An 11905-nucleotide genomic window follows, 5' to 3' on the forward strand; every position below is an offset into this window, starting at 1 on the left:
CACCACAGTTAGAAACACCTCCCTAGGCAACACTTACACCTATTTTTAGCACTGATCACTATATTAATGTCACTGGTCCCAAAAAAGTGTCAAAAGTGTCCGACCTGTCCGCCGCAATGTCGCAGTCCCGCTAAAAATCGCTGATCACTGCTATTACTAGTAAAAAAAAATAATAATAATAAAAATGCCATAAATCTATCTATTTTAACTTTTGAGCAAACCAATGAATATACGGTTATTTAGATTTTTTTAAGAAAAATATGTAGAAGAATACATATTGGCCTAAACTGATGAAGATTTTTTATTTTATTTTATTTTACATTTTTGGGGGATATTTATTATAGCAAAAAGTAAAAAATATTGTTTTATTTTTTTCAAAATTGTCAGTCTTTTTTTGTTTATAGCACCAAAAAAAATGCAGAGGTGATCAAATACCACCAAAAGAAAGCTCCATTAACTAGTTAATATAAAATGATGATACTGAGCTGAACCCCTATTGCTATCACTGTTATTGATATTTCATACAGAAAGTTGCTAGTGTGCTTTATATTCTGGATCCTTTTCAACTTTTTTGACCTGGGAGAATCCTTCAAATATCGTCCAGGCCTTGTGAAACCCCTGATAACAATAATTATACCTGTAGGCTATAGCACATTACTATGGTCCAAAGGTAGCAAAAAAAAAAGATTAAACAATGTAACCTATCTATCATATTTGACACCCAGGGAAGATCATTTACCCTTTGTTCTATGCATCAACATTATTTTCAATAATAATCTTAAAATTAAATGAATAATAATAATCTTAGCAGGAATTCTAGGGTGCCACAGAACCCTGGTAGAGAAAGGTTAGTCTAGAGCTGATTGTTAGCCCCATTCTGGTCCGGCTGGTAGATTAATCTGCATCTACCAGGGCATGCACTAAAGCAGGGGTGCCCAACCTTTTGAAGTGCGAGGGCCACTTAAGCGACTTGGTAAATGGTCGCGGGCCACAATCAGTGGGGCAGGCGGATGGCAGGTCCATGTCTGCTCTGCATTTGCAGAGCAGACACGGACACAGCCGGATCAGATTGGAGGTAGGACACAAGTCAGTTTACATCTGCCACTTAGAGGTGAATGAAGGGTCCAATTGGGTCGGGCTGCTTTCACACTGACGCGCTGAGGTTTACCCGTACATCGGGTCCAATGCAGTGTACCTTTGGCTTTTCTGCACTTGGCAATAGACTTCTATTATATTCTGCAGGTTTGTTGCACTTTCAGAAAACTCACCGAACTCGCAGGTAATAACAGAAGTGTATGGCTTAGTGCAGGTAACCCACAGGAGTGCTGCTCTGCACCTGCGGATCAGTCTGAAAGCAGCCCAGTAACCATTTCAGAACAGATATGCCCATACATACACTGTGATTTTAGTAATAAACTGACCTTTAATAACAGTATTCTATTTAATCCCAGAGCAGGAGGTCGCGGGCCACATCAGAGGGCTCCGCGGGCCACATGTGGCCCCCGGGCCACTGGTTGGGCACCCATTCACTAAAGTGTGTGAATGGGACATGAAACAGTAGACTTTAATGGGACAAGAATTACTGGCAATGGTAAAATATGCTTAGCAGACATACATAATATGTGTTTTCTGTATAAATGTGGGTAATATAAAGGGGGGAATGAGCTGAGCTTGTCTCTTCATCCATTTTTATATTCCCAGTGGTCAAAATTAGAATTGTAAATCAGAAACTACTGTAAATGTTCTGTGGGAAATGTAATTTGAGCTAGTGTCAGTATTTATAATTACAGGAGATGATGGAACATGGATTACTGTTTATTGAAGCATTTACAGCATACAATGTCACAAATATATACAGCAAACATTATATTTAGACTACACTAATAAGCAAGCCAGCACCCCTGATTCATATATACACATAATATGAAAAGGAGATTTCTACATTTCTAAGTAGGCTTTTATGCCATGCATATATTGAGCAGCTTCATCATATCTCTGTATATAGGTCTTCACTTTAGCAGTGATGTCCATGGCTGGAGTGATGCTTGCTTATGGGGACATGGCTTCTGGAGCTGAATCCTCCCTTATGATGATGGTGGTGTTGGTGGTGCTGGTGGTGGCCACTAGCTTCATGGGATTTTCCTGAAGAATGGTGTTTTCCTCCAGTACTGGAGTGCAGGACAGCTGAAATAAATGGATAGGTTATGTCAATATGGTAAGATTTGCCATTTCAGGCAATATGTAAATACATGTCTAGGCAATGTAATTTAGAAGACAATGTGCTATTATGAATCCAGCAAGTCTACTCAAATTTTCTTCAATGGCAAGTATACTTTAATTAAAGATTCATTAACCCACCCTCCCTAGTCCTTTTATCTCTATATTTTAGAATATACAGATACATGTAGTTAGTTTTGGATGGCCTGTGATTGGCTGAAATTAGAAACTGCACATCTTGATCTGTGCACAGTATTATTAATCCCAAAAACATTAACACATAATAGTTTAGAGTATAGAATCTGTGGTAAAAATAATTAATATAAATAATAAATTATTCATTAGTAAATAAACTATATTTAAAATATTCAACACTAAATGTGGGAGGCGTATAATTCACATTAATACTGTATGTGAATTCGCACATAGGTTTTTATTATATATGGAACAAATTGTTTTACTTACAAATGTTTACATGTCCCTCTGCACCTATCCTGAAAAAGAGAAAAATTATAAAAAAATGTAGCATGAATTTCATTTTGTAAAAAAAAAATCTTACACCTATGAACATTAACTGGTAAATAACAAATAACCCAGCTATCAGGCAGAAACCCAGATATCAAGCTATTGTGCTGCAAGTTTTAAAATGACTTGCTAAGCTATTGCTAGACTTGCCGGGCTTCACAACTTTGTTACACAATTGCAGCAAGTCCGCATTGCAGGGCTCCAGATCAACTTTCTTTGCAAACATTCTGCAGTAATGCTGCAAGTTCTGGTTCAGTTATGTTGTGCAATCATCATCCCACCACAGGGGTCACTGTGGCTAAATTTTCATGCTGTAGACTTGCAAAGCCCTTGCTGTAGACTTACCAATGAAACTTTGCTCTTGTTAGAGAATTGTGATTCAAATTTGCTACAAATTGGAAAAGTGTCAACTCGAACTTGTGCTTCAAGTGCTCTGCAAGTGTAGAACTTGCCGGTGAAAATGTGCAGCAAGTTAACAGACTTAGGCCCCTTTCACACCTGTGGACCGTATGTCCACTTTTTCATCCATCCATCGCGGATGAAAAAGGGACATACATTGGTCCCTATGAGATTGCGGGTGTCACCGGATGAACATCCCCCTCCGCAATGATCCAATTCTGCAGACGGAAGAAAACCCTATTTTTCCTTCCGTCCGCGGATCGGATGAACACGGACATGCGGTCCGTGTTCATCCATAGGGGAGAGCGGAGAAAAGACAGGGCGGTCCCTGCACAGTGTGCGGGGACTGCCCTGTCATCCGCCGGCTCAGCAGGGATCAACGGAGCAATCCCCACTGAGCATACGGAGCATACAGTGGCAGATCATTAGTGATCCGCCCAATGTGAAAGGGGCCTTACAATTCAACACTGCCACAAATTTGTGGCAAGTTATAAAGAAAATACAGACTCCTCGGTTCTGACCCTTACATACAGTACCTGTCCATTTGAATATTGCTGCCCAATTATGACAGATTAGCAAACATATTTATGTCTGTAGGAATTTATAACTTTTGCAGACCCCCAGACTATTACTCTTGAGGTCCATACTGACATTTACAATCTGGCTCTGGCACACAGCACAGTCAGGATGGTGACCTGACTTTTCTCTGATGCAGCTAAATAATGTTTTATCTTCCAGTTAGCATGTTCCTTGTCTGACATATGAAGTATATACCTGTGCTCTTCTCCTTCCAGCATTTTCTTATATGTGGCAATCTCAATATCCAGAGCCAGTTTAACATTCATCAGTTCCTGGTATTCTCTTAGTTGGCGAGCCATGTCCTGTTTGGCCTTCTGTAGAGCACCCTCCAATTCAGACAATTTTTGCTTGGCATCCCTGACAGCAGCTTCACCACTTTCCTCAGCTTCCCTGATGGCAGCTTCAAGTGCAGCACGCTAGAAATGATTAAATATCATGCATTCTTTTTTAAATCTGATAAATTGAGTATCTCCTGTTTTGTTTTATTTGCTTTAAATAAGCTTGACAAAATATTGATGAGCAAAAAGGATCTCAATAAAACAAGTGCTGAAAATGTTCTATTTATATCAACAAGAAAACAATAAATTACAAATTACAAAGAAATTATACTTTTTTATATATCCAATCTAAAAATGTGAAACAAAAGACATTTCTGGTCAGTCTAAATCTGGAAAAATATAACATTAAACATTTATCTAAACAAGCGCTGTTAAAAAAACGAAATAAGAGGCGCTAACAATATTGTAACGTTGGTCATAAAATTATAAAGCAAACTCTGGATTTATACCTGGGATTTGGCACATTCAATTTCACTTTTAAGTTTCTGAATTGTCCGATTGAGATCCGCAATCTCATTTTGGCTGTTCTGCAGATCGTTTCCATTTCTTCCAGCTGCCATTCGCAGATCTTCAAACTGTGGATAATAAAAAAAAAAAGAAGAAGAAAATTCTGAATATTTGTGGAAACCAAATGTTTTATTTCTATTTGTTATTCCATGCACAATTTTATTTGAAGGCTCATGTCTCATAGGAAAACTGCATTTTTTTTTATTATATCAAGATATAAAACTACTATTTTATATTGAATTATCATAGGTAGAAGATATCACCAGAAAAAAAGATATAAAACTACTATTTTATATTGAATTATCATAGGTAGAAGATATCGCCAGAAAAAAAGATTAACCTGGATGTTTAAATTATATCTATCCCACCCCCTCCCAATATATATATGTATATATATATCAGATTACCAGTACTTTGATGTGGTGGCTGCATTAATTTTTATTTTTCATGCTGAAAACATTTTCAGCAAGTAAAGAAAATGCAGTGTCTTGGTTACTTCTAGTGAGTTGAACTGAGCGCACAAACAATGTTTTCTTCATTCTGTAAACTACTAATCCCATCCACTAACATGTAATAGAGATGGACATTTGAAGTAATGGTAAAAACTATGGCTCCCTGCATAGAAACAGTAGAGTGAGGGAAAGAATTGTTTTTTTGCCGCATTGCCAAGTGAAAAAAAAGGAAAAAAAGGGCAAAATTAAAACAAATGCAGGCATCACATCTATGGATCTGTAAAATGCGGTATAATAAATATTTTGGGAAGGAAGAGTTGCTCTTTAATGCATTTTAACTTTGGGCTGAACTATACATAGCATATTATGTTGTTTTTAAGCAAAAGGGTTAGCTGAAATCAAAATGTTAAATTATGATCTATTATACAGATGGCCTCAAGCTACCCGGGTGGCAGCACATTAATAATGTTTTTACACTGGATAACTGTAAGGGGTTAGTGATCGAAAGTCCTCGTGAAGATACAGCACCTCATCCCTGGGTTAACTGGATAACTGTACTGACAGCATTAGTCTCATTAAATTAATATACTGTTTTAAAATAAACCATGGCAGAATATCGGCAGTGGTGAACATATACCGTTTTCCTCTCAAGCACTTATTCAAACTATTCAACTATTCATAGCTGCTTACATCTATTCTGAATTTTAATGAATGGTGATACCTGTTGCCTTGTAGCTCCAATTATAACACACTCACCCTGGATTGGTACATGGCTTCAGCCTCGGCTCTGCTTCTGTTAGCGACCTCTTCATATTGAGCTCTGACCTCAGCGATGATACCATTGATGTCTAGGTCTCGGCTGTTGTCCATGGACACAAGAACTGAGGTGTCTGAAATCTGAGCTTGGAGTTGATTGATTTCCTGCAAATTTAGAAAATATGTACAGCAATTACAGTACATCTTTATAAATGAATTAAGAAATGTGCTTATGACCCAAAAGTAGCAATATTTACCGCATCATACAGGGTCCTAAGGAAGCTGATCTCATCGCTCAGGGAGTCGGCCTTGGCCTGAAGTTCAGCTTTAGTCATGAAAGCAGCATCAACATCCTAAAGTTAGAAATACAGAGTTATTAGTTGTATTAGTGTTGCTTTAACAGACAATACAGAAAGCTGTGACTAATTTTAAAATGCTTACCCTCTTCAGAGAAACAAACTCATTCTCGGCACCTGTTCTTCTGTTTATTTCATCTTCATATCTGTAAAAAGACACATTTTTATTTTTACATATGTCCTTTACATACTAAACAATCTGTAAATTATTAACTGTTTCTAAACCACTTGAGTCCCCAGTGCCAAATTAAAATGGTGTGAGTAGAGTGACTATTTGTAACGGCACTGGTGAAGGGGAGTGAACCACAACTGCGGATGCAAGGATTTCAATGCGATTCTCTATGTGACAACTCAGTATTAGCCCCAGGCGTCACTCCTCACAAACAGGAGCTTGGGGGATCTCTACATCATCTCTCTGTCACATAAAGAAAGGCGTTGAGCTACTAAAAATGGACGCATTACAACATGCGACCAGAGCTTAGCGTTTAAAATTATATTATTCACTAAAAGATTGCAATGCACAATTGTACGCTAGTGATTATGAGTATTACATAGCGTCGTGCATTAGGTGACTAAGGGAGAAGGTATAGAATACGTCAACCCCTAGCATAGAAAGTTTAGGCGAACATGTTCCGCAACTTTAGGGGATAGGCCCATATACAAGTAGCACTTATGTCAGCACGTAGTAAATAAGCGTTGTTGAGACAACTAGTAGTTACATATTAGTAGCAATTTATAGCTTAGGTACTTTGAGAGTACACGTAGTAAATAAGATTTGTAGCGACAACTAATAATTGCATCTAGGAGGCAATATAGCTCAGGTAATAATAGTTGCATTTGAGAAGCAAATATAGCTGAGTTAATAATAGTTGCACATGAGCGGCAAATATCGCACAGGTTATTTGAGGGTAAATGTCCCTTTAAGATAATCATTAGCAAACAGTCCTTAGCACAACAGTATATCCAAAATAGTATGTTGATAGCCACAAGACATAATAAATAACAGCAATTGTTTTAGATGGAACACAAGCAGTAGATCTTCTTATAACACTAAAAGTGACACAATAGCTACTTATCCGTGTGTAGGCTTCAGTGTAGAGGATAGGGATTCCGTGGTGTAGGGTATTCAGCAAAGGCCTCAAGGTTGTCCCCAGCAATGTTGTGTAGTAGTAGGTGCAATAGCACTAAAGAGGTTGTTGTTGCTTGGAGCGGGGTTGCAGCATGGGGAGCGAAGGCCGCCTGGACTCAATAAGGCTCTGATGCTAGCTGGCCATAATGTTGCCCCTTGTAGTAGCGTGGCCGGAACGGCTGACAATAATAGAACAGGGGCTGTATCTCCTTTAGATGCCTTTATAGGCAGGAGATCAGGTGCAGTGCATCGCACTGAATTCAAACAAAGCGCCATGTACTGGGGACTTCCGCGTTCCACGCTGGAGTGCATCATGGTGCCGGGCGATGACGTCATTGCACGAGCGCCGTATGCGCTCCAGCATGGAACGCATTACGGCGCCGAAGGCGCCTGTTAATAGAAGGAACAGCCAGCGGAGAAGCGGCTGTTACACTATTTGTCCCAGTGCTGAAACTGAAGGCTGTCAATGACAGTCAGCATTCAGTTCTAAGCCCTGGAGCTAAAATGATCATCTCCTGGACTTCTGTTGCTTCTATAGTCAATTCCTTAGCAGCGTACTACAGAAACGAATGCCAACACTATGGGGTTGATTTACTAAAGGCAAAAATACTGTGCACTTTGCAAAGTGTAGTTGCACTCTGAAAGTGCAATTGCTCTGGAGCTTAGTAAATGAGCAGAAGCTCTACTGACTTCCATCATCCAATCATGTGCAAGCAAAAATTCATTTTTTTACTAAGCTCTGGGGCAATTGCACTTTTCAAAGTGCACAGGCTATTTGCATTTAGTAAATCAACCCCTATGCTTCTGTTTAGTATTTACTTCGGAAGTGAAATGTCATCACATGTCACGTCACTGCACTTATTCTTAGTATGTAGGCCCAGCCAGAGCTGTTGCAGACAGCAATAAATCACTATTACAAATGATCTGCGGCTGCACAGCTGCATGAGGGTGTGGATCTGGTCTCTACTTAATAGATCCAGACCCCCCTTCATGGAGAAAAAAATTGTTAATAAAAATTAAACAAAAAATTATTTTCCCTTCCAAAATCCTTACAACAATGATGGTTGGATGATTGGGATGATGTTTGCATCAATTGCGAATGTAAGTGAATACAATGTCATCTTCATTTTTAATTTGGAAGCAAATATGAAAAAGTCGCCATTGTAATCATTTGTGCCCACGTCAACAAGATTTAATCTTACTGTATTATTGTGCAAATTATTTCTGTAAGCCAATTTCCCCCTGCATGCATTGTAGCATCAACAAGGAATAAAGATTTACTAAATTGTATATGAGTTTTACCATATTGCTACATTACCTGAAAGTTGCACTTTGATATGATTTTAATCAGCAGACTTGAATCAACATATTTTGTGGTAAATATCTGGGGATTCTCAAATTCTGGGGCTACACAGCTATAACACCCACCATTTGAGTGAAATTTATGCTGAGAGCTGACATAAACACACTGGCAAATGTGACAGTTACCACCAGAGGCATGCCTTAAATGTAGCATACACTGTAGGTGTTTCATTTAAGGATTTTGATTAAGGATTTAATAACATAAGGAACATTTCTAACAAGCTTTATTTTGAGAAACAGTTTAATTGTGAGCTTTAGTTCTGCTTTAAGAATTAGATGCTAAGATTTAAGGACTAATACTAGAATTTCCACGTTGCCAGTCTGAGCCTGGCCCCAAAACATGGAGAGGGTAAAGCTTTACCGTTAGATGCAGGGTACTCCATAAATGTATGCATTAGTGTGTAATAGTATTGGTACCTTCTCCTTATTTCTTCTACAGTCCCCTCCATGCTGTTCCTCTCTGCATCCAGGCGAGCTCTCTCACATTCCAGATTCTCCAGCTGTCTTCTGAGGTTGCCAATAAAAGCCTCAAACAAAGGTTCAATCTGAGATCTTGCTGTATTCTGATCTTGTAGAATAGACCATTTGGTCTCCAGCATCTTGTTCTGCTGTTCCAAAAATCTTACCTGTGTTGAGAGTATAAAATAATTGTCTATGGGTATAGAAATGGAGTAACATACAATAATATACTGTATGTACTTTCACATGAACCTAAACCAGATTGGATTGGCAAAATTATTTTATTAGAATATTTCCCATGTTCTTTGTCTGAGACAGTACTACTACAGAGAATCCACATTCTATTTTTCCATTAATAAAACAGTTCACTAGAATGAACTGCATATCACTCATGTGGAAATTGGTTCATTTAGGAGGCTGAAGAACTTATGCTTTCATACTTTAATTTAAAGTCAATGAGGCTGATTTACTAAAGGAGTTCAAAATCTTCACTAAAATGATATTTACTTTAATTATTCAATAACGTAAAAAAAAGCAAATTCCTGTTAATTATAAATATACAATAATGAGCAGGTGCTTTTCTCGTGTTTGGATAATTGAGGTGAATAGTAACACAACTTTTGAATTACAGTTCTCAAACCCTTTAGTAAATCAGCCCTATTGAATTCATAGTCACTATATTAAGGGCAGTATATTTTCATAGACATGCTGTGTATGACATTTTAAGTAAAGTATATACTGGGAAATAATGTTAAGTAATTTGCAGAAACCTGCAGATCATTGTGGGGACAGTTATACATAATAACATCAAACTGCACTGGTTGATTATGCAAAATAAATTGTACATTTAGGCACACAACTTTAGGACTTTAACCACCATACCAGGCACTTATACACCCTCCCGCCCAGACCAATTTTTAGCTTTCAGCGCTGTTGCACTTTGAATGACAATTGCGCGGCCATGCTACACTGTACCCAAACTAAATTTGTATCATTTTGTTCCCACAAATAGAGCTTTATTTTGGTGGTATTTGATCACCTCTGGGATTTTAATTTTCTGCAAAAAAAATAAAAAAATTATTGAAAATTTAGAAAAAAAAAAGTTTTTGTTGTTTGTTATAAAACATTGTAAATAAGTACGTTTTCTCTTTCACGGATGGGCACTGATGAGGTGGCACTGATGTGGTGGCATTGATGGGCACTGATAGGCGGCACGGATGGGCACTGATAGGCGGCATGGATGGGCATGGATAGGCGGCATGGATGGGCATGGATAGGTGGCATGGATGGGCACAGATAGGCGGCATGGATGGGCACTGATAGGCGGCATGGATGGGCACTGATTGGCGGCATGGATGGACACTGATAGGTGGCACAGATGGGCATAGATGGGAATTGATAGGTGGCACTAATGTATGTGTTGTACTAATGGATGCCAATCAGTGCCAAACAATAATGCCTGCCAATCAGTGATGCCCATTGTGGGCACTGATTGGCATCCATTGTGGGCACTGATTGGCATCCATTATTTGTGGTGGGCATCCCTGGTGGCCTAGTGGCATCCCTGGTGGTCCAGTGTGGGCATCCTCGGGGGGGCTGTTCTGATAATCGATCAGCTTGTGCTGTCAGGCGAGTGAGGAAAAGCAGATTACCGGCTTTTCCTGTTTACATCGTGATCAGCCGTGATTGGACACGGCTGATCACGTGGTAGAGTGTCCGTCGGAGACACTTTACTTAGATCGGTGTTCCAGGGTGTCAGACTGACACCCTGCAACAACGATCACCGCAATGAGCGCCCCCGGGGGCGCGCAACGGCTCAATATCCTGAGGACGTCATATGACGTCCACTCAAGATATTGAAACCACTTTGCCGACGTCTTTTTGCATAAGGCGGGCGGCAAGTGGTTAATTAAACACAACATAACACATACACCTTGATGTGCCTTTCTTTTTTACCTTATAAATATTGTCGACCACTTAATCATATATACATACACCTTTTCCTTTCATTATAAATGAACTTGACAATTCTCACCTTGTCGATAAAAGAGGCAAATTTATTATTCAGGCCCTTAATTTGGTTCTTTTCTTCTGTTCTAACTCTTTGAATGTTTGGGTTAATTTCCAGATTCAGAGGAGCCAGAAGACCCTGGTTTACAGTAACTGATGTGATCCCTCCAGAACCAGACATTCCTTTAAATCCATGACCATGTCCAACAATACCAAATCCAGATCCATGTCCATGTCCACTTTTTCCTACATGGAAACTTCCCATTGAAATCTTAGGTCCCTTTGACCCAACAGAATGGTCACTCTTGCTGCTGAAACAATGCTTGGTCTGGTGAACATTTTTAGAAGAGTGTGATAGGAAGCTGTGTGAGCTGGAATGTTTGGGTAAAGAAACAGAACCAGAACTGAAGTGCTTGTGTCCAGATGAGGCCAGGATTGAGCGGTGAGACATGATGGATCTCCTCTTAGAGTTGATACACAGAGAATCTAAGGTGCTGTCTACTCTCCAGAGCAATGTTTAATGCACTGACACTTGCTAGGCTCTTTTTATAATAAACTGGGTGTAGATAGTAATATTGACATTGTTATGACTTCCTATGATTTTAGCTTGATCATAATAGTTCATCCGTTTGTCACAGAAAATAAAACAGTAACCCACCTATATTTTCAAAGCTGTGACACATTTACTAGTGGCTAATAATATAATAAAACAATGTTATATTAGTATAAGCAATATGAGCTAATGTTATTACAAGAATTAATTACCATGTCTTGTATATGCCCCAGTAATGCCTTAGTTTGTTCTACTTGGAATAG

The 11905-nt window shown here is 38.9% G+C and overlaps 1 protein-coding gene across 1 annotated transcript; it reads right to left on the reverse strand.

Moving 5' to 3' along the window:
• Positions 1 to 1798: 1798 nt before the first annotated feature.
• On the reverse strand, positions 1799 to 11611 carry LOC120929283 (keratin, type II cytoskeletal cochleal-like). Its single transcript, XM_040340609.1, has 9 exons — positions 11115 to 11611; positions 9038 to 9246; positions 6215 to 6275; positions 6031 to 6126; positions 5774 to 5938; positions 4508 to 4633; positions 3916 to 4136; positions 2683 to 2711; positions 1799 to 2184 (listed from the first exon to the last, which is right to left on the reverse strand). Exons 1-9 carry the CDS (start codon positions 11538 to 11540, stop codon positions 2015 to 2017), a joined length of 1503 nt encoding a protein of 500 aa, XP_040196543.1. The 5' UTR covers positions 11541 to 11611; the 3' UTR covers positions 1799 to 2014.
• Positions 11612 to 11905: the final 294 nt, after the last annotated feature.

Source organism: Rana temporaria, chromosome 2 (assembly GCF_905171775.1).
Source record: "Rana temporaria chromosome 2, aRanTem1.1, whole genome shotgun sequence".
Taxonomy (NCBI): Eukaryota; Metazoa; Chordata; class Amphibia; order Anura; family Ranidae; genus Rana; species Rana temporaria.